The sequence below is a fragment of the Uloborus diversus genome, chromosome 9, assembly GCF_026930045.1.
Source record: "Uloborus diversus isolate 005 chromosome 9, Udiv.v.3.1, whole genome shotgun sequence".
In the NCBI taxonomy this organism is placed as follows: domain Eukaryota; kingdom Metazoa; phylum Arthropoda; class Arachnida; order Araneae; family Uloboridae; genus Uloborus; species Uloborus diversus.
The window spans coordinates 82,932,044-82,956,918 of NC_072739.1; the positions used below are offsets into that span (position 1 = coordinate 82,932,044).

The 24,875-nt window shown below is 33.8% G+C and overlaps 1 protein-coding gene across 1 annotated transcript in view; it reads right to left on the reverse strand.

Annotated features, from left to right (window-relative positions):
- Positions 1-24,875, reverse strand: part of LOC129229400 (protein-L-histidine N-pros-methyltransferase-like) — a 378,419-nt gene that overhangs the window by 5,267 nt on the left and 348,277 nt on the right. Inside the window, exons 3-4 of the mRNA XM_054863701.1 lie at positions 5,046-5,264; positions 2,793-2,986 (exon numbers count right to left, since the gene is read on the reverse strand). Coding sequence (XP_054719676.1) covers positions 2,793-2,986; positions 5,046-5,264 — 413 coding nt within the window. The remainder of the gene's footprint in view (positions 1-2,792; positions 2,987-5,045; positions 5,265-24,875) is intronic.

Here is a 24,875-nt window from a genome sequence, read left to right on the forward strand (position 1 = left end):
AATTTTGAAAATAAAATGCACTACTAAATGACATGTGTGGATTACTTTATTTTTCAGTTAACTATAATATTATGACTAAAAATGTTTTTGATGTGGTAGTCGAAATTTTTTAAATATCATACTGAAAATACTGGAATTTGAATTACCAGATTAGCATATACCTCAGTATAATTTATATAAATAAACCAGAGAATATATATGTAAGTATGTATGTCACTATAAAAATCCACAGTTTACGTCAGATCTCGACCAAATTTGGCAGGGAGGTACTTGTGCACCCGAGAAGGAACGTCGGGTGTTTTTGAACGCCAGAACAGTACCGAACAATTCAAATTTTAACTTTAAGATCTGAAAATGATATTAAATGGGTGCATGGTAATGATGATTTGGTGTGTAGAAACAGAAGTATAGTGCCTAGAAAGAGGCCTCTTTCTAGGCACTATAACTGAAGGAAAAGGAAGGTCCACATGAGCTCCAGGGTCTAGGCACCATGGCTTGACCGGGGCTTGGTTCTAGTGGTCCCCAATCTCTTTTTAAGCAAGCCACACAGTTACAAATAACATAGCTCAGTCTAAAAGACAAATTACCTACTGCATTTTTTTCTTTAAGAAAAATCATTCAGAAAAAGAATCCACCTGCTTTTAAACAGCTTGTTAGTAAATCAAGAAGTAGTCAATCACACGATTGAGATAGATTTGTCTAAAAAATAAGTAAAACATTTGGTGCAATATCGGACAATGCGCATTGAAAGTTATGTTCAAAGTTTATTACATAAAAATTGAAATTTGAAATGCGCTGTTTTTCTCTCTAAATGGCTTGCAGATCAGGTAGCTAATTAATTTTATTCACATAATTTTGTTTTGTGACCGATTGAATGACCAAATCCTTGTACATATACAGTATATGACCAAAGTATTGGGACACTGAAACTCACATTTTTATGGATTTCTCGAGAAGTAAAAGACCAATCGGTCTTTAATTTTTTTCACATAAAAAGTATACTCCACCTGTCATTTTCCAATAAAAATTAAGTCTGCTATTCATTTAGAGGACTAGCAACAAATTGAAGAAACAAAAAAAAAAGTTTTTGATCATATTTCATTGCAAATAAACAATAAGCTATAAATTTGGAATAATCTATGGGATGGCTCGAAATAAGCTATAAATTTCAGAAATTAGTTAACATACTATGTAGAATTTATTTTTATATTTTCGTGAAAGTACTTCTTATGCCCACGGAGATATAAGCATTTCTTCTAAAAATACAATTTTTTTTTTTGAAGGTTTTCGGCTCATAACACGCAGAGTTTTTCGTCAAACGTTACTAAACTTTCGGAATATTTGACAGCATACTAGAGAAACATAATAATAAAACTTAAAGTTAAAAGATTGAAAATGTAATGAAATATGAAAGCTTAAAGCAATTAGTTTTTCGCTGAGCATGCGCGAAAGATAGCAGTTTATAACTTTCATAATCCAAAGCCCATATAGATTCCGTGACTCATAAAAAAATTCCACTTCGATATCTTTAAAGTTTAAAAAGTTATCAGCGATCTAATGAGCAAAATCTCAATAGTTCTTGGATAGGCGACGAAAGGTAAGGGGTCGTTCGCAAACGGGCAACACTTACCTGTTATCGTGTAGAGTGGTTCATAATAAAAACAGATTATTCGCGAACGATCCCTCACCAGTCGTCGCCTATCTAAGAATTATTGAAATTCGGCTCATTAGATCGCTGATAACGTTTTACATTTTAAATATATCGAAGTGGAATTTTTTCATGAATGGCAGAATCTATATGAGCTTTTGATTATAAAGGTTATAAATTGCTATCTTTCGTGCATGCGCAGTGAAAAATTCATTAGTTTAAACGTTCATATTTCATAATATTTTCAATCTTTTAGCTTCAAATTTTATTATTATGTTTCTCTTGTATGCTGTCAAATATTTCGAGAGTTTAGTAACGTTTGACGGAAAACTCTGCGTGTTATGAGCCAAAAACCTTCAAAAAAAATTTGTATTTTTGAAAGAAATGCTTATATCTCCGTGGGTGTAAGAGGTACTTTCACGAAAATATAAAAATAAATTCTACATAAAGTGTTAACTTATTTCTGAAATTTATAGCTTATTCCCAGCTATTTACAATGAAATTTGATCAAAAACTTTTTTGTTTCCTCCATTTGTTGTTGGTCCCCTACAGGAATAGTAGAATTAATTTTCATTGAAAAATGTCAGCTGGAGAATACTTTTTACGTGAAAAAAAATACAGAGCAATTGGTCTTTTATTTCTCGAGAAATCTGTAAAAATTTGAATTTTCCAAAGTGTCCCAATACTTTTGGACGTATAGTGTATGTACCCTACTGAAAAATCCATTTTACCCCTTTCTGGGAAATTACCCTCAGGTTGGGAACCGCTGTTCTAGGACCTAAATTGCCCCTTACATTTGTATTCGTGTTAATAAATAACAAAAATCATTGGAAATTTTACTAGTTTAATTTGCTACATTTTGTGGAGTGCATAAAAATATAACGTTGGGGCTACACCAGACCTCAATAATACAAAAACATCTCCGATGCAGTGAAGGCTTAAAAACTATTTTTTATAATCTAAGGACTAAACCAACAAACAAAAAATTGATAAAGCAGAAAAAAAAAAAAAACCTTTATCAGGAACAATTATAATTTGTTTCCTGGAATTCTTAAAACTGCTGAAGTAAAACTGTTTTCGGTTTAAAGCAAAATTCTTCAATTGGAAACTTCTTATCTCATAAGGCCTTAACTACGTTTCTTACCTGATTCTACGTACTGATTGAGTGGGAGCACCACGGCTAAAATCAAAAGCCCACTGTCTGGATTCAATTTGTTCCTAATTTGCTGAAGCAGCGTTATCGGACGGTCGCAGCGATCCAGAAGATTCAGGCAACTGATGACATCAAAATATCGGGGCCCTTCTCCTGGGTCATGCCAGTTGTCGATATCCAATACCCTAATAATTGGGGGGAAGAAAAAAAGATCGGATTAATTAAGAGCGTTGCTGGGAGACAACGAATTTCAAAATCTACAGAAAAATAGATTGAAGATTCGTAGAAGTGTGAAATTTGTAAAGCAAAATTTAGGAAATTTATTTTGTTCTTGCTAAGAATAAATAAATCGATAAATGAATAAAAATGAATGACTTGAAAAATGCTATTTGTTTTCTCTTGGGGCTGTCCATATATATATATATATATATAAAAGATGTCACATTTTTTTCAACAAATTTGACCCCTTCTTTTTGTCACATGTCACGTTGTTTTTTACAAGCATAGTGCTACAAAAAGAAAAAAAAAGTATGATTATGACTTCCTGTTAGCCTCTCTCTCCCTCTTGTTATAAACTATCACAATTTCGAGCACTAACTCCACCCCCCTCTCAAAACTTGACATCATTTGTGGATGACCCTCGATATAGAGTAGTAGAGTCATGTAGGAGAATGTGGGGCAAAGTGAAATGGTTAAGATAACTTGCTTTTATCAAAATGAACAAATTGAAAATTTGTTCTGAAAATAACGGTACATAAAGAAAGGGAACAATGTATTTTTCAATAAAACTTGCAGTGAAACATTATTTTCTATTTTTGGCAGCAAATTTGCACCAAAAAAAAAAAAGAGTAGAAAATTTCTTTTCTGTGGAGCAAAGTGAAAAATAAATTACTTTTCTAATTAAATGCTTTCTATTCGAATAGTAAAGGTATTTTTTTATCAAATAAATGGGTAAATAAAAGAATAAATGAAAAGGAAATGAGAGAATAAACGAAAAAAAAGAATGAGTGAATAAAATAGCGAATTAATAAGAAAATAAGCAATGAATGAAGGAATAAATAAGAAGATTATTAAGTGAAGGAATTTAAATGAACTAATTAATAAATGAATGTGCTAGTTATTTGATAAAAGACTGAAAAAGTAAATGAAATGAACTATTTCACTTTGCCCCTCATAGACAAGCCTGACTGTACAAAGCATTTAGAGTACAAATAAGCTTAATATTAAGCATATAAATATTGCACTGAATATTAGTAGGTTTCAATTAATATTTCAAATGTTAATAACAAGAACTTTACCATTTTATAATACCAAAAATATTTTTTTGAATTACTACAAAATATTATAATATGCGTATCGATTTTTGAAAATTGCTTGTATTATCATATTCTTTCGTTTTCAAATGTAATTTTTTCTTGACTGGAATAGGAGTAAATTCTTATTTTTCAAAACTTTGACATTATATCATAATTTCTTCACGATGCATCGTTTTATCACCATTCTTCGAAACTATATTATACATTTCAAAACATATTTATATATACTATACATATTTTTTTTAACTTTCAGTTTAAAGAAAAAATAAGACATTGAAGTTGTATAACGTCCTAAAAAAATAGCACAACTATGGAAAGAGATGTTACTAAATACTAAAAAAAAATTACTCTTTTCCATTTAAAATGAATATTCAAAATCATATACATCTTTAAAAATTGATTCACAGTTACGGTTAAATTTGGACCAGTTCTATAAAAATAAATACTGGAATGCAGACAGTTTAGCAGAATCCCCCCCCCCTTCCCCACCTTTTTTTGGACGCCATGGTAACCTGGAGCACGGCGTTTGTTGAGTTCTATCCCAAATTTTTTAGTAAAAAAGTTTAAAAATTGTTACACAGTTTAGAAAATTTAAATACAGTTACATTTGGATGAAACTTTATGTTTTGTTTGTTTTATAGGATTTAAAATTATTCATTAGCATACAATTTACTTATGCTTTCCAGGATTTTAAAAACCATCATGATTACACCATATTTTCCTTCCAACGATAAGAGTGATTCTCGTACCAGTCAAACTTCTTTCCCTGTCGTTTTCAACCAGTCACGTGGACGAAATAGCATCTAATTCGCCAATCTGATATCAAATTCGTCACAAAACCGAATCAAAAGTGACTCTAAAGGAACTCCCAGACGTGCGGGAATCTCTTATTTCGTGTTATTTACTGCACTGAATATAAATTTGTTACCTGAAGTTCTTTGCTGCTAAAATTCTTCTCATGACACCCGATATTTCAGTGACATATGTATTCTGGAAATACGATGACATAACTTCAGTGACCTTTCCGTCACCAGCACCCAAATCCAACATGTTGCCACATTCTTTCCAAGTCGGCTGCGTATAATTTCCAAGAAGGTTCTCCAGCTGAGTGTTTGAGAACACGAACATAGAGCCTCGGCCAAGAAATCTGGAAGAAAAAGAGCAATGTTCAGTTTTGAGCAGACATAAAATAGTTGTCAGGTTTGAGTAAACACAAAATAGTAGTCAGCATTGAAAAGATATAAAACAGTAGTCAGCATTTAAAAAATATAAATCAGTAGACATATTTGAATAGACAAAAAGTAGTAGTCTAGTTTGAATAGATATGAAATGGCAATCAGCTACGAAGAGACATAAAATAGCAGTAGTCACGTTTGATAAAAACATAAATAGTAGTAAGGATTGTAAAAATATAAAATAATAAACAGCTTTGAAAAGATATAAAAGAGTAGTCCACTTTGAATAGACATAAACTAATAGTCAGCTTTGAAAGGACATAAAACAGTAGTCAGTTATGGATAGGCTTAAAATAATTGTCGATTTCTAAGCAGACTTAAAAGTTGGGTTTCAGTAGAAGTATATAACAGTTTTATAAGTCCTATGTTGGTTTTCTTCAACCTGTTATAACTCAGAGAAAAAAATAAATAAATAAAAACGCTATTATTCAAGAATCTGTTGCAGTAGGGTATGAGCATGAGTGTGTGTATGTATGAGCATGAAAACGTCAGCAAATGTTTAGATTCAGTAGGGGAAGGTTGCATTCAATGAACCATATAACAGTTTTCGATTTTTTAAGAAAGGAAATCCGACTCAAATTTCACGTTAATTATAGGAATAATTGCTCAGTATATTTCTCCTTTAATAATAATATTCACTTTTATGAAAAATATACACAATAAAATATGAAAATTAAAAATAAATATTTTAGCATGTGGTCCATTCATGGCAACCGGTTGCTATGGATGGACCATCGAGTTTCCATCGATGGACCATATTCTGCAATTAAAAAATCAATGCATAACTTACGACTGTTTATAACAGGCGACCAATAAACACTACAAATAACAATAAGTTATAGAAAAAGAGATTTAACTTCTAAAATGTTTTATTTTGGGATAAGAGGAACATAAAAATACCCAGCACTCACACAACACACAACTGTTGCCATCACACCCCGTTCAACACTTGATATTTTCCAAACCTGTGTAACACCGTTCTTAGCTAGTATCTTTTGAACCTCTTTTGAACTGTAGGGAGTTTTGTTTAACCCCTCTTTGAAAATTTTCGTTCGACGCAAGATTGTACTTGCTCTCTAAAATGTCAAAGAACTTATTGACCATTTTATTGCTGAAACCAGAAGCTTAAGTCTCAAACTACCAGAGAATGTAATACTAACAGACTTTTTTGTCTTAATTAAATCTGTGGGACATTTTTTTTTCTCAGTCTTTTGAAAGGTCAATTCCCCCAATTTTTCGGAAGTAATTCGTCTTCTCTAGTTTCAAAATATGATTCAGTAATTATATTCCTATTTCGGAGGGCTTATCTCCTAAATTTCTAATGAGTGACTAAGGTAAGAACTAGCCAGTTTTTAACTTCCCATGCGACTGTTGAAAGTTGCTTTCAGGACTCTATATTGTCGGCAGACTTCATTAAGGTCCATACCACCATTTCTATAAGCTATAGTAGCACGTTACATGCTCTCACTTGTCCGCTGGCCATATACTAATTTTTGCATTTTTCTGGAACAGCAAAAGTATTTTAAACTGTATTATTATGTTTTAAATTTTCAATTTTATATATATAAAAAAAAGAATGAGTTGAAATTGTAATAAAGTAAAAGAATTTCATGAATTACTGATAAACTGTTTTTCATTATTAGCATATTTATTTTAAAACAGTTGAGCAACTTTCAAAGGTAATTGAGCTGAAGTTACAACAATATTTGCGATTTTCCATGAATGAACTACTTTGTCAGGTGATCCATTCGTGAAAACACCTAGCGGTCCAACGATAGCAACTGCGTCATTTTGAATATTCTTAAAGGTGTCATTGCTGTGACGAATCATAACGAAACATGAAGTATGGGAAATTGTACTTGAAAAGGCACTCTTTTAAGACAATGTTCACGTTCAATTGATCACTGATATTCAAAGCATGTTATAACTAAATGAAAATCTCAATAGTTAGTAAGAAAATGGTAGGAATCTTATCTGACCGTGAAACAATATGATGAAGTAAATTCAGCTACTTGACGACTCTGCACTAGACTGTTTTCAGACAAAGGAAGGTACTAAAACTGATTACGCGTCTGCACAATGGAGTGGTTTCCTTCAGTCAAAAGTACTACTTTTAGTCATTGAAATGGATAGAATGAGCAAAAAATAATAATAATAATAACATGGGCCCAGAAAATACTTTAATTTTCCCAGCATTTTTTTTAAATTAATTTTTTAAAATGTCCGATTTTTCAAACAAGGCGTGGTCTTTATGACGTCACAAATGATGCTTTTTGGCGCATCTTTCTATTACGTTTCCACGTTATGATAAACAAGCAGCGAATTAAAATTGCACTCTACGCTTGCTATCAACCATATCGTTGCCAATACACGTGAGTAAAGATGCGAATTAAATATTTAGCTCTGTGAGTGGCAACACAGAATGGCATTTCATCATTTGTGATGTCATCGCCAAGAAATGTAAACAATGAAAGCTCACCGATTTAAGTAATTTTTAAAAAATATTAAACAAATTATTTTAAAAAATGGTCAGATCGTATGTTTTTAAGCATGCTCTTTCAGAAAAAAATACTTTTGAAATTTCGGAAACGACCCCATATCTGGCACGGGAAAATATCTTCGCAGTCTATTCATGGAATCGGTTCAATGACCGCAACCTTCTCCTAGTAAATTTGAGGTTATTCTAACAACTGTAACCCGATATGGATTCTATAAATATAATCTATAATTCTGTACACAAATTATACATAACTTTTTCACACTTTCGATAGACACATTTTAATGTGTACTGCCGTGTGCAGGTAAACGGCAGTGCCTGCAGAAATGAGGTTTCGAGATATTTGAAGAAATGTGTGGTGGATTCAATACTAATAGTAGGAAAATATTGGAATTCGACGTTTTTTTCGCGCCTTTTTTTCAGCGGAGACCAAATAAACGAGGTTGTACAATAAATATAATGTACAATAGATGACAAAAATGCAAAGAAATGAAAAATGAAAAATTTTCAGTTAGTGCCCTTTACCTGTACACGACAGTGTAATTCAAGTAGTGTAAAGTCACACTAGTGGCTGAGTACAGGCTTACTGAGTACAGAATCAAGTCAAGTTTTTTGGTTCAAAATTCACTTGACGGACTGCGGTAGTCATTAAAACCTTCTGCTCACTAGTTCATGATGAAAAACAAAAAAAGTTGTCACTTATAATCAGTAAACTGGCGCAGGGGCTCAAAATCCGTAAAATGATTTTTTGTTTTTCATAACATTAAAACATTGAACTTGATTGCATCTAAAAACTATTGTTTTGAACTTAGTAACTGCTTCTTCAACGTTGATGTTATACAAGACAATAATTAAAACTGCTTATTTATAGCCATGTACTTGTACATGGCAGGCTTAACATTTATTTATCGTTTGAAAAACACTTAAAAGAAAAAGAATGAATTTGAATGAAGCCTTTCATACAATTTTTTCATTATAAAGTCTTTTTCTTTTAATTGTGAGACAAAGAAAGAGGAGTTTTCTTGAATTTGAGTAGTTGTTAAAACGCAAGAAATACAATTTGTTAGATAAAAACTATTGTACATGTAAAACAAATTTGATTTGTTTAATGAAACTTATGCACGTACTAGCGCTGCAGGTCATGTTTTAGCAAGTTTTCAATCAAAAAATATCACGGCGGTCTTTATATATGCGATGTGTTTTCGAGGGGGAAGGAGGAATGATACCAGATAAAAAAAAATTTCAACTTTCCGTGCAAAACGAGCACTGAAAATCATAAACATGTTAAAAATTTATTCACATATACGGTTGAAATTGGGCAATTTCTATAAATTTGCTGGAATCATACATTATTTTAGATCGGCGGAAAAGGGGGTGGGGGGTGGGGTCATCATTAAAATGCATACTTTGTGAGATAAAGTTTGTTCTTTACACTTGTTACAAAGAAAGAAAAGATACCTCAACTGTAAACTTTCCAAAAAAAAAAAAAAAGTTTTGTGGTAAAAAAAAAAGAGATATTTTACTTGCGTCTTCAGAAAGACATTTTGAGAGAGAGAGAGCATCTTAATTGCGTTTTTAAAAGGTTTTTTTTTTTTTTTTTTTTTTTTTGAGAAAAAATAGAGTTTAACTGCATTATCTAAAAGCATTTTTTGTGGGAAGAATAAGAATTGCATTAAGAATTTAAAAAACATGCCTTTTCTATCAAAAAAAAAAAAAAAAAGATATTGTAGAGGGGGTTTTAATTTAATTTACAAAAAGAACTTTTTTAAAGAGAGATAAAGATCTTTTAATTGCATTTTTCAAAAGTTTTTTTTTTTTTTTTTTTTTTTTTTTTTGAGAGAGAGAGAGATGTTAATTGCATTTTCTAAAATAAATTTTCATTGAGAATAAAAAAGAGAGAGATACAGCGATCTTATTTTCATCTTTCTTTTCTTTCTTTCTTTTTTTAGAGGATAGCTCCTCAAGGGAAAACAAATTATAGTATTCAGAGAGGAGAGGGGAAGGGGGTAGAAAAATTATAGGAAAAAGATCAAGTTGCTTTATTTATTTGTTTATTTATTTTTTGAAGAAGTTTTCAAGAGAGATCAATATATATATATATATATATATATATATATATATATATATATATATATATATATATATATATATATATATATATATATATATATATATATATATATATATATATATATATAAAGGGCATCTAAATTATGTGTGTGTGAGTGTTTTTTTTAAAGAATGCACACAATTTAATGTACATTTATCACATTAAATTGCAAACATGTGTTATAAGTTGGACAAAAGATGTCCATCCCTCCAACAGCGATAGCACACCCAAATACTACAGAGCCCCCTGAGACCAAGACCCCCAAATAATTAAAAATATACCCGTAACCCCCCCCCCCCCCCCCATAAAATGCAATGACGGAGTCTGCATCATGACTCTCTTTTGCCGGGCACCCCTAGGTGGATATGTGTTAAAATGAAATTTACGAAAGATAAAGAGAAAATATATTAGTTAGTTTTATTTGCTTGCAAAGACAACATTTCAAGCTTAAAAAAGGCCGCATGAAATATTTGAGCCATCGCCCCTGAGGGTCCACTATACCTGTTACGCAGTGACTTACCAGATGGGAGTCCCTCGGGGAAATTATTTGAGACAGAAAGCGGGTAATTCGCCTGGTGCAGCGATTGATAAATTATTCATTTGTCAGCAATCATGTTAATTAAATAAATTCATTAGCGGTGTACATTAGCATATACAACAGCATTCACTTCATTAAATTTATGTATTGGAAAAATTTAAAAAGTCTATACAAAAAGAAGGAGAAAAGATCTCAGAAATCTTTCGGTCCCGGACAATTCTCATTATCTTCAACAGGACAAGCGACACGGGGACCAGCATCGCTCTCCCCTTCCCAATTCCTAACTCCCACCACTTCTTTCATGCCGGTCGATTGAAAATTTAGCTCTCTCTGATTGGCTACTTTCCTCTGTCTTCCACCCCCCCCCCATTTTCCCTGACCCCCCCCCCCCTGCGTTTCCATACGATGACGCCTCTCCACGACACAAATGAAATTTCACGAAATAAAGAAAAAGAAAAGCATAGAGAAGAAAAGGGGGAAACAGCAAAAGAAAAGAAGAGCAAAAATTTTAATGGAAAACGAGCGACTGAAATCCTACCGAGTAAGGTGACGCTCGTTGTCATGACAACAGGAGTGAGTTGCTAAGAGGGACGAAGATTATTCCATGCTGGACCGTCGCCCATTGGACGGAACAGATAAACACAAAATAGAGATGTTTTAACCCCCTTTCCCGTGCGTTTTTTTTTCAATTGCCTCCCCCCTCGCAATTTTTTCATTATTATTTCATTCTTCCAGCGCAAGCAAATAGCGATGTAAATCAATACCTTTTCCAGAAAAAATCCTTAAAGATGTTCTATGTGTCGCTAGAATTACAGTTGCCGGAGTAGCGTTATTACTTGAAAAAGAGAACGGCAGGATCTTTTGCATGAAGCAAATCGCCTGCTAGCTTTAAGATGGCTCCTGCACAGCAAAAGGGCTGACATTCCGCGCGCTCAAGTTCGAGTTGCAAATCAAGACGTGCTTTTCCTGACTTTCCGCCCTCCGCCCCCCTCACTACCTTTCTATCATTCGTTTCTTATATTTAAGAAAGGTATAAACGAGTTGGAAGTTCGGAAGTTGGAAGTTCTCAGAATGTTAAAACTTGCATCTCGCGAGGATTGCTGCTACGCTTGAACCATCGTCCCTTGACCCACCTATTATGAGACAGAAGATTTTTCCCCCCTGGAAAATAATTCTTTTAAGTTCTAAGAATATGATTCGAATGATAATATTCAAACATATTGACATGTTCCATTAGGGGTTCCGCGCTAAGGAAGACATATTAAATTAGGGAAAAGGATGTCTTCCTTATATCACTGAATCGTGAGGCGGGGTGGGGGTGGGGGGGGGGGAGGTATCTAAAACTTCCAAGTTTTATTTATTTATTAAAGGCTTAAATAGGCAACAATCTGTTACTTTGTGAGTATAAAACCTCAATTAAAAGTTTTGTAAGGAGTTTTATATATATTACTTCCTTTTCGTCCCACAAAAATGTTTTCTAGTGGTTCAAAAGAATGGATGCGAGTATTCCATGTACGCCTGTTAAAAGACATAGTACTTTTTGAATTCATCATTCCTTGACCCGCCATCTATTTCAATAACGGAGTACTCCATTGAACCATCTCAGATTTTGATGAAACTTTCAGAAATTTAACACTTTGAGTTTCAAGATTTATGTATATACTAGCTGCGTGCCCGGCGTTGCACGGGCTACCTAAAAAATGTAAGAGCAGTCCAGTTGATGCTTTTGTAGTACACTGACACTAGTTTCTAACGCGTTAAGGAATAAATAAATGCGCGTAAAGCAAGGTTTAACTAAGGTTAGGTAACTAAAAATAAACTGCATGTAAATCACTCATTTACTTTACGACGTGCACGGTCCTCCTCGAAAATGAAAGTTATGTCATGTGACGCGTATTTAACAATCAGGCTTGAACAAAAAAAAAACAGCAAAATTTTGCTGCAGATTAAGGCAAAATAATCGAAAAGTAAACAACTTAAACACCCTGATTACAGGAAAATCCTTAAAACAAAAGCCTAATTTTATTTCTTTATATTCGAGAAAAAAAATTGCAACAGATGTTTCTTTTCAATGATTTTCTTCACGCTGTAAATTTTAATAAAAGCGTTCATCCGGAAAGTTGAGTTGAAGCACTGAATAATAATTTGAATGGAGGAAAGCCTTCGAAAAATATGGATTTTATTTTGAAATCTAAGAGTCATAATTAATAATTTTTAATTGATATCTCCGCTAATTATTATCGGAGGATTATGTTAAATAGCCAAACATGAAGACGGGAAGATGACGAATCCATCGATACCTGGTTCGATGGTCAGTTCACTGTCGTTCGGGAGAAGAAGCTTGGACATAGATAGATAGATAGATACTCAGATTTTATATGTATAAGATTTTTTTTAAAATCTAGTACTCATAATGGATAGGTAATTAATTTTTGAAATTCGTTTGGAAGTACTTTTTTCTTTAATTTGCCAGCAGTGATTTAAAACGCCATAACTCAGGTTTTATGGGTGCTGTAGAGTTGCACAATAGTTCATTTTAAAGATAATTACATGCATTGAATCAAAGTAAGGATATAAAACAAAGCATTAATGCACCAATAAGCAGGAAAAACTGTTTACAGGTATCTCGGGATAATAGGTACCCCTTTTTCAAAGTCGAGTCACATATGTAACTTAAATAATTTGAAAGTAAAGAAAATGTTGAAAAATTAAAATATTTCAAAACATTTAAAATAGTTTCTATTGGAGATTTTGAAAAAAAAAACAAAAAATGATTTTTAATGTATTTTAATGAATGTACTGTGAAGTACTGTGAATGGATCATCAGTTACAGCAAATGTATGTGAGAACATTTTTGCAAATTTTGTTAAAAATGTTAGTAAGCGGATTTCCATGAATGATGTCATACTTTTTTCGCAACAAATTAGACACTATCCCTCATGTGTCCCAAAGTGTCACATTTCTCTGACCCACTCTTTTTTTCTTGTCACATGTCCCGCTGTTTTTCATAAGAGTATTTTCACGAAAAAATGTGTGATATCACATTTCTTCTACGCCCTCTCTCCCACATGTCACAAACTGTCACACTTTCTCGAACCCTCCTCCACCTCAAAGTGTGACATCATTTGTCGAGAGCCCATAACTACTAATATCTTCATGGTCCCTCTCAGAACATTTTTGGGTTTTAAAATACATTAAAAATCATTTATTTTTTCAAAAGACACTATCACAAAAATGTTTAATTTTAAATTTTGTGAAAAAAAAGGTATTTTTTTCGAAAATTATCAAATAAATTGCAGGGCATTCTCTTCAAAACAAGTTATTAACAACGTTGGAACTCCCATACAACTTGAGAACTTGAGTTATAACCTTTCAAAGTAAATTTTAGCAAAAATTGAAAAAAAAAATTTTTTTTCACATCATTTGTTGTATTTATTTATATGGTCCCACTCTGAAACTTTATAGATATATTGATCAAAAAATACTAAAAGTAATTTTTTTGCAAAAGCTCCCATGCAACTTGAGTTATAAAATTTTAAAGCACCGCCGGTAAGTAAAATAAAATGATTTTTAACGAATTTCAAAAATTTATTGCTTATCATTTGAGACAGTGAGAAGCAAAGGGATGCAAGGGGACTCTTTAAAGTTTCAAGTAAATCGCGGTGAAAGTTCAGATCCCAGGTAGGCTTTCATTGAAAAAAAAACATACCTATATAAAAATTTATGCTGTGCAGCACCACCCACCAGAGCTACTAGCACCATCTCTTGACCCGAAGCAGAGGAGAGGTTCTTCTATCATTTATACTGGTTATCTTCAAATTTTTAATTCTGTCATTTGCATCCCTTTGCTTCTCACTGACTCATTTATGAATGGTAGTCATTTTGAAAGTTTATAGAAATGAATGATGCCAAAGAGTATGGTTTACGAAAGTTTTATGAAAATCTGAGATTGTCGGGGAGCCTTGCACACAGGGGTGTGCGTGTAATGGGGGTGGGGGGGGGACACATGCTGGCCCGGGCTCGAGCCTGAAGGGGGCCCGATATTTTCAAAAAGAGAGGTGAAATCTATGTAGGAAGTAAGGGTAAACAATATGGAGGGGGGCCGTAAAAGTCATTTGTGACGTGCCCCAAAATTTCTGTGCACGCACCTGCTTGCACATGAGCCTGTTCATTATACACATTCAATAATCCACAGTAAGTTGGAGCTAAAGAGTCTGCTCCTTTACCTGAAGAAATTAAGAAATTCACTTTCGTTTTCCACGTAGAATTTGCTTGTCCAGGGAAATACGCGGATCTTCGTGTAGACGGTGGTGCCCAGGAGCGTGCACCGAAATTTTGGGGTCCGTCAGAAATGCCTTTTACGAGCCCCTCCTTATTGTTTACCCCAACGTCCCTACATATAATTCACCCTTCATTTTAAAAATCCCGGGTCCCCTTCAGGCTTGGAACCGGTCCAAAAGGTGTCCCTTCTCCCCCCCCCCCCCATGCACGCACCTGGTGCTGCCCAGCCTTCTTCAACCCGTGGGTTTTTAAGTAACTCTTTAAAACGTGGAAAAGGAAAGAGAATTTCAAGCCAATACTTGTTATCAATTACTTGATACTTATTTCATTCACTATAAAATCGTCCGTCAAGGTATGCCCGGCGAAAATTGTTTCTGCATTTGAACGAAGTCATTGCCTGTTTGGTGATATTTTGATAGTTGAAATTTTAACCTTAACTCCATTGGATTAACCCTAAGCTCTAGTAGATAGCGTTCATTGTTGGCCTTTTTTTCTTTTCTTCATTCCCTTTAAATGACACAGTCATACCAGTAAAACAGTTAATATACCGCATCCAGTTCAGATTTGTCAAACTCCAGTAGATAGAGTCCATTGTTGACCACTAAGAAAAAGCTAAGGGATAACTTTGGAACTGGGGGGCTAACTTTGAGACAGTGGGTAATTTTTAGTTTGCGGGGCTGATGGGACACAATGCTTTGCTTCAGTCTGCAATCACGTTACTTGAGCAGACCTGCATTAATTGTGCTGCTACCTGACAGCAGTTGTCAGAAACTTAGTCGACTGCACTTGGTACAGAAAATTATTTTTCTTTTGGTAAAACTGTCGCTTGTGCCGCAACAACTGCGCCTACCAAATTACATTCTGGTCTATAAAAACATCAAAAAAGTACCCTATCAAGTGGTTAATATAGAAGTAACCATTATATTATAAGTTTTATGTTTTATACAGGAGTGCCCACTTGAGGGGGGGGGGGCATGGTGCCGCACACTGCGTCATTGAAGTTTTTTAGGGGGTTTAAGGAGTATCTTTTCCTTTTGTTGGGGGTCCCGCTCTTGAGAGGAGGGGTCTTTGTGGTATTTAGGGGGAAGCGCCGTTGCTGTTAGGGGGCATGTACTTCTGTTTTATAACCTCTACAACAGTCTACATTGTAAATTTACATCTTTTCACGGGGTAACTTTGGGACTGAGAAGTTTTCAAAATTAAAGAGCCGCAAGTTTACGTCGATCTTTTGTGTTTGGTTGATAAAACCTGAACTTTATAAAGTGTCTAAATACATTAATTACACTATCCGCTTGTTAATTAAGATTTCAAAGCGCAGTTTAACATAATATCTGTAATCTGTAGCTTTAGCCATTAATTAGAATGTATTGTTCTTATGACCTGCTAAACTAATATTCTAAGATATATATATATATATATATATATATACAGTCGGACCCCGATTTAACAAACCTCTATTTAACGAATTTCGCGTTTTAACGACTTTTTCTTTTCCCCCGACTAAAATGAAGGCAAACCTCCCTATTTACCGAATAATAAACCTCGACATAACGAACTATTTTAACAGCCGATTTTTTTTCTTTGTTAATTTGGATAAGGAAATATTGTATTGTTTTCAAATGATATATCCAACTTGTCTGAAGCAGAAAAAGACTTTTCTTGGAATCAGCAATGATTGAAGGGCGAGTGGGCAACCAATGAATAGCCATTCTGTAGCAGAAAGTGATAATGAAACTCTGTTGAAAATTTACTTTTTCAAATGCTTTACATGGAATGGAAACTAAAAACATTTCTCATGCAGCAGGCTGTGAATGACACAGTATTTTCTTATCTCCGTAAAGTCGAAAGAGAACTATTTCGAGTCAAGTATCAAGAAAATTGTCAAAATCTATTACTCAGTACAATAAAATTTCAAATCAACCAGTGTGTAATAAGTTGTGGAATGCTGAATAAAAAGTGTACACTTTCTAGTTATGGATATTTTTAAGCAGTTGCTTATTAGGGCTTTTAGATAAAGTAAGTACAGTGTTTTAAAAAAATTCAAGCACCCCGATATTGCAAGTAACCCCGATTTAACGTATGAAAGTCTCGGTCCCGATGAATTCGTTAAATCGGAGTCCGACGGTATAAACTGAGTTCCCTTGTTGTTTCTAATGTAGATAATGCATCTATATGATAATAGTGGAGTAACATTGATACAGAGTCCTCTTTCCTACTGTTTTTAATGGAGATAAATCATTGTCCCAATGTTACCCCAATCAATGAGGCAAGATTGTTACAAATTAAAAAATATATATATTATGAAATACCATAGCAACTAAAGTTAATCTTTTGTCATATTTTGTAAGAGGAATATTCAACTGACATATTAATGATTTTTTAAGCTTTTTTACTTTGAAAACAAAGATTGGAATAGAGTTATACTTTGAAAAGTGTCCCAAAGCTATCCCATCTTACAGTAGCTCTGCCAACAACAGGTAAAGTATGTAGGGCACCTTCTTAGCCAATCCGATTTTTTAGAAATATAAATATATAGAAGAGAATAAGAATAATATTTTAAGATTTTTTTTTTTTTTTTTGAAAAAGCCCCCAATTTAGAGAGTCATTCCAAAACTATTTTTGTAGATATTCTTACATATTAGAAAATCGCCCGTCAAGGTATGACGGGTAAAAATTGCTTCTACATTTGAACCAAGCAATTGCCTGGTTGGCAAAATTCTGATGGTTGAAATTTTAACCCTAACTCCAGTGGATGAACCCTAAACTCCAGAAGATAGCCTTCGTTGTTGACCTCTTTTTCCTTTCTTCATTTTCCTAAAATGACAGTCGTACCAGTAAAACAGTTAAGTTACCAAATCCAGTTCAGCCTTGTCAAAATGAAGCATTTCACTGCATGTCCAACATTACCAAAAAATATAATCAAGTTATCATGCTATGGTGCAAGTTTCATTGTTGATGACGTCGGAGCGTTACTCGATCAGTGAATTCGATATATATGAGGATTATATTAAAATTTATTCCTGAAACAGCAGCACTTGCGCCGTTGAAAACAAAAAATCAATCGAGACATTTCAGATGGTTTTGTAACTAGAACTAGAGTTACATGAACAGGGCAATTTTCAAGTACTTTGAGAAAATCAGAAAATTGAATTTTGGAAATAGATCCAGCGATTAAAAAAAAAGTTGTTACTACAGTAGATTTCAGCAACAATCTTATTGATCTTTAAACTTAATTTTTTTTCATACTAAGCACAAAAGAACATAAGTTAGTTACAATATTGGATAATATTCATCATTAAAAGTGTTATAGAAGTTGTTTTCGTAATGTGGACCAACGTACCCTTTGCTCGGGGACGTTGGTCCGCTCCACAGAGTTCTGTTAAAAAAATAATTTAAAAAAAGTTAATAAATTGAACATTTTCAAAAAATCTGCGGTGGTAAGAAATGTTTAATGAAGCTCAGGGTGAGAAATCAAATTGCTCATTTAATTTTTTGATGAGATAAAAAATGAAAAGTAGAAAAGCAAACCAACGTGCCCATCTCCCCTAAATTACTTTTTTAAAACTCAATTTTACACATATTTACAGTAACACTTGTGGCATTATAAGTTATCGTAGTTACGGAAATACATTTTTCAATTATTTGATAGGATAGCAATAGGTAAGTGAGGCCCACACAAGTGAACTTTACGTTATCAGAGTAAAAAATGTCATTTTTTTAAAGGTTATCTCATGTGTTTAAACATATCACTTTATCAATGTAAAACCCATGAAAAGATAAGTATATTGTTGTTTTAGTTTCAGATCAGAAGTGGTAAATTGTGCAAATTTTCGATCGCACTTGCATGTAAATATGTTTTGTTTAAGTTTTTAAGGGTGGCCACGAGAGGGGGGGGTGGGGGTTTATGGCACAGCCTGCGATATTGAAGATTTTAGAAAGTTGTTTTAAGGAGTATATTTCTCTTTTTGGGGTGGCTCTTTTCTGTGGGTACTCCATAGTATTTGAGAAGGGTACGCCATCACTCTTCGGGGGGGGGGGGGGATTTGGCACACTTACCTAATAGCCACAAACTTAAGTAATAGTGTGTAAGTTCTGATTGTTTTAAATAAAATGTATTGAGAAATTGTCGTTAAGCGTAAAGTAATGAATAAATATATAAATATATTTGGCTGAAGAATATGACAATGTAAAATTAGTGGAATATTTAAACTAAAATTTTAGCAGTGTCTAATGCAATTGCAGGAGTGCTCACCGAGAGGGGGTCATGGCACAAACTACGCCATTGAAATTTTAAAGGGGGGGGGGGGCGTTTTAAGGGCTAGTTTTTTATTTTTATAGGGGAGGCTGTCAATTTGAGAGGAGATTTTCGTGGTATTTGTTCGGGGAGGGGGCGCCCTTGCTCTTGGAGGGAATGGGCACCCCCCGGCAAGTGCGAAGCATTAGTATTGCACGTGATGCAGCAAGAGAGAGAGAGAGAGAAACTTTTTTTTTTAGAAACTAAAGCAAGAATTGCATTTATAACTCATTTGCCATAAACTTTTTTCAAACTTAATGTTTTACATTTCAAAATTCTAATAAGTGAGATATAAGACTTCTTTTTACCAATTTTCCAACGCACTTTAAAATAATGAAAGTTTTGACCGACAGAGGTCTCTGCATGTTTTAGAGTCCTCCACTGAAGAGAATGAACGTACTATTTTTGAATCGCTTTGTAGTTTCGAAATGAAAGGGATATTGCCCAATTGTACGATACAGTACTTAAAATTGGGCTTCTACGAAAAAAAATGGAAAAAGTGGGGGTGGTAGTCAATGAAATATCGAAGTACTGAAAAAACATTTTTTTAATGCGTTACAACCCCGTTGAAATATCTGTTCTATGGAAATTATCTGTTTCATAAAAATATATGCCTAATTTTTTTAGTTTAAAGAGTTTTATATTACATTCAAAAATAAAATACTTATTACAATACAGCTATCGGTACAATACCTGGAAAAAAAAAAAGAATAATTTTTAGCTCGCTTTTGGATTGTGTATTCTCATACAAGGTACGTGTTAGCATCCAAGTAAAAATGCTTCCCGGTGATTCTCAGCCGCATTTTGCTTGAAGGTAATCATACTTTAAAGGATTTGAATTCTACTTGATACAATGGTCGGATTCTATAAATATAGTTCAAACAGAAACTCCAGACTCATACTGCTCAGCTGAAAGATTTTATGTGATGCAATAATACCCAGGAAAATAATTTTTCTTCTTCATCTCTTCATCTTTCTCTTAATGACCTTCAACCATTCTGACAAAATTGTGAAAGTATTTCAGGCTCTCTATTGTGAATTCCTAAAGACCGATTGTGAAATGTTTAGTATATAGAGAGCTAATAATTCAAAGTTAAGTACAGTGGACTCTTTCTATCTGAACACTCCCTAATGTGAATACCCCGATATTCTGGACATATTTTGTTGGCCCCGGAGAAGCTCCATAGACTTAACATAGGCTGACCTCTCAATGAACAACTTATAATATGAACATTCCAGTACTATGAACGCTATTTTTAATCCCCTTCAGTTATTACCTCTCTATATACTGAACGTGTTCACAATTGGTACTCAGGAATACCTATGGATCGAATTAGAAAACCTAAAATAGATTCACAATTTTATCACACTGATTCAAGAGCATTAAGAAGATGAAGAGAGGAAGAAGAAAAAAAAAATCGTGGATATTGCTGCATTACATAAAATCATTCAGCTGAACAACATGAGCCTGAAGTCTCAGCAACTGAACTGAGTATTTCAAGAATCCAACCACTGTATCAAGTTCAAGACATTTAAAGTACGATTACCTACAAGCAACATGCCGCTGAGAATCACCCGGAAACGTTTTCAGTAAAACAATTGGATGGTAACACGTACTTTGCATGAGAATGCACAATGCAAAAACAGATTAAAATTACTCTTTTTTACAGGTATTGCACTGCTAATTGTATTAAAATATTTTGTAATTGAAAGTAACGTAAAACATTTTAAATTAAAAAAGAAAGGCAAGAGTAGGTCCTATTGGATTTAATTAGACATTTCATTAGCAACTAATGCAAAATTCAGCACTTCTCTCTCAACAACTGGTATAGCTCACTCGACAAAGTGCTGCACATGGTCCATTAACTCACTAGAATACGTATGCATGCATTTCCAGTGTCCCTATATAATGAACACCTCCAATATCTGAACACTTTTGTTCGGTCCCATTAGAGTCCCTCTCTAGGTTCCATGAGTGTTCAGAATAGAGGGAGTCCACTGCATATGGAGTTCCGCCAGGTCCATCAAAATGTGTTCAGAATATTGGGGTGCTCACATTAGGGAGGGTTCAAATAGAGAACGTTCACTGTATTTTGAGGTTCAGATATCTTATCGTTGCTTTGAGGCGACGAAATGAACCCTGTATCAGAAACAGCACGACGCTGCGAAGTGCGACGCAAATTCTTGTGAAAGTTTGCAGACCTATTTCTAGTCGAGAGAAGAAAAAAAAAAAAAACCTAGAATTTAATCATGATTCATTTGTTAAAGCATTAGTGAAAAATTTGCCATGAACTTGATTCAATCCATAATGCTATAATCTCTGTGAAAAGGCAATCAGCGTAACAGACGACTATAAAATAATTTTTAATCAAATACAATTATCTGCACGTAGTTATACGTATATTAGGATATATTTACATTGATAAAAAGAGATATGCGAGGTACAATTAGTATTTACGCTTTACAATAAAGAAATGATTTATTTCACACAAAAATTTTGCTTAAAAATCCAGTTAATGCCTTTAGTATAAACCAGTGTCGCACCAATTTATAGAAGATACATAGAAACAATTACACTCGTCAACAAAAAACAACTTTTTGTTTGTATCCTGGATTTAAATAGATGATTCCTAATAATTTTGGGTCGACAAAAACGAATATGGTAGTGGATTTTTTTGCTAGCTATTGTTTTCAAGATACATAAAATGCCCACAGGAGAAAGATACACAGCAACCACACATTGATTTAAAGGTAATGTTTGAAAGGGGAAAAAAAAATCTTGTACAGTAAACGTTATTAAATAGGTCTTGTTTTATTAAACCGTGCTTATTTTTTTGAAAAGCAGTGGTTGCTTTTGGCTTATTGCTGTAAACGCTTCATTTTCGATTGCTTTTTTGTACGTCAAAGAAGGACCATCTCTTGTAATAGTTCAACAGCATTTGACCCTGATATATTCGTTTCATTGTAAAGATATCTTGGTGAAACCTTTTCTCATGCTCTCTGTTCATAGCTTTAGTTGTTTTAGCAAAATATCCTGGAAAAAGTGAACAAAATTCAGAAACATATCATTCATCAATGGTCGCAGAACTTCCGTATTGATTGTTTGATCAACTTTTCTCAGGTCTCGTCTTCTTAAGGGGCTAAGAAGGTTCTTCTGCCTTTATATAGGAATTTAGAAAAACTCCATTTGGAGTATGCTGTGCAGTTTTGGTCGCCTTATCTGAGGAAAGATATTTGTGTATTGGAAAGGGTTCAAAGAAGGGTAACTAGACTAGTAAGAGGACTTTCAGATTTAGATTATGATACCAGACTTAATAGGCTTAATGTGTATAGCCTGGAGCAAAGGAGGATAGGAGAGGACATGATTCAGTTGTTTAAATTTATCAAAATGAATGATGTCAATGTATTAAATTTTTGCACCGAAAGCAGGACGAGGGGTTGTTGTTTTAAGCTATTCAAATCTCAGGCTAACCTGGGTATAAGGAAAAACTACTACTTTAGTAGGGTTGTGGGCACTTGGAAGAGCTTACCGGAAGAGGTGGTAATGATCAAGGGGGTGCATAGCTTTAACAGGACCATTGATCTTCATTGAGGACTAATAAATTGACTAGGACCAACCAGCCTAGCTGGGCCAAGAGCCTGTTGCTGGTCGTCACATTTGTATCTGTATATTTGTATTGCATTAAAAATTAACTAGTACATTACATAATTAAATAACTCAATTAGTGTGAGTGCAGGATAAAAAAAAATGTATCTTTATAAGACGAATACTAATTAAATAGATTCACTGCAGATGCTTGATTGAGCTAATAAATTGATTGTTGCTGGTCGTCACATTTGTATTTGTATTTGTATATTTGTATTCTCTGCTGCTTAGAAATACGTGTAATACACCCTTAAAGACTTCCTGGGTGATTTTTTTCTTCCCTTTCAAATTTGTTTTCAGAAACTGATTTTCATAATTGCGCGTATTTGAAGGGCCGTTAAAAATTCTCTCCTTAACCTTAGCTTCAATATATCTTGGAAATTTCTCTCTAAGTTATTAGAAAACTGTCTTTGTTCACAACTTTCACAAAGTTCTTCATAATTTCTAGCAGAATGAGGACGGGGTTCAAGCTTAAGGGGTTTGAACTACTAGAGTCTCATTTTGGGCACTTCCCTCCCCAGAATTTAAATTTCCTGAAGTCCATTTCGGTTTTATGAAGTGGGATTATCTATCGCAAACAGGAGTTGAAGTTAAGAAGACAATCAGTCTCATGGGGGGGTGCTTCTATCTGCCAGGAAAAAAAAAAGAGCATTAGTGAGATTTCACTACCCTGGTTGGCTCTGTATCTTGAAAACTAGAGTTAATCTGAAATTTTTATGGTGATTTTCTTGTTTAACGAGGCCAAATAGTTCGAAAATAGCTATTTTTGTGTCAGATGCATTTTTGGTGCTGTATAGTGTTATTAGAACTTACTATTCTTATATTCGCAAAAACTTGCATTAGTAGGCTTACACTTGTAAAAATTAAAGTGATTTGTCAATCTTTCGATAATACGTCATTTTCATTTCGACACTGTTTCACTCCAGTCCGCTTACTGCATTTCGCTGAATTGCGGTCAAACAAGAAGATAAACTACAGCACACTACCGATTATCCGTGGCTAATTATCGGCAATGATGAAATGGAAAATCAGGAAACACGAATAATCCAAAACCGTTTATTTTACAATAGAATATGTTACGTTCAGTGGTTGGAAGTAGCGCGCTACAAGTAGCGACGCTACTGTAGTAGTTACATTTTTTAGTAGTTTATAGTGTAGCGCACTATTTTTTTTAAAAAGTACAGTAGCGAGTAGTTCGCTACAAAAAAAGTAGTTTGTAGCGATTTCTGGAAACTACTTTTGAATCAAGTTTTAAAAAAAACGCATTTTCAAACGAATCTGACTGGTGCAAGTCTTACGCGAGTAAAAGTTGCACCAATCAGATTCGTAAGACTGAAAAATTCGAGCTGACCTCTAACATATAATTTTGACGTCATGTGTTGTATCTGTTTGACGCCATTACTTTGTTTGGCATAGAAACTTTCACATTTTCCCAATATTCGCCTTGAATAGAGCATGGCTTAAAAAGAAAGAAACGATTTTTTTCCCGTTTCCTGCAAACTTTGCCCGTTAAGCAAAAAGCTTTCGGTATTAATGTCATTTGCACATGCAGTCGAACTAATATTTAGTACCCAAGAAAGAAGGTGATATAAGCCCTGCGCTTCCGTTAAGAAAATTTTCGTGTAGCGGGTGAGGAATTCGTGTCAGCTGCAAAATTCGTTCATCGAGTAAAACTCGCTCTATATAGACATTTCGCGTTAGCCGAATTGCGTTGTAGCCCTAGTCCACTGTTGTTAAAAATTGCACATTGAAGTAAAGTAATCATTTTTAGTTATGTTTCATGTTTCGGATAATTAGTAGTACCGATTGGGATATTTTTCATTTTTCTTTATTTTGTCTTTTTTACTGATTGAGTGTTGATATATTAAACATATTAAAAGTCAACTATTAAATGTTGTGAGTTTTTGAGGTTATTGGCAAAATAGAAAAATGCTGTTATTTCATTTTATCAGGGGCGTAAGAAAAGAGATGGTGTCCAGGTCTGGAAGCCTAGCTTGAAGCTCAAAAGCCATCAATTCCTATGAAATAACTAATGTTATCCTATGAATCCCTAACTATGAAATATAAGTTCCTTTAAAATTAACTCATATAATGAAAATTTAAGTTTTTCTCTTTTGTCGATGCACTTCATCATCTAAATCAATTTTATGTATATGT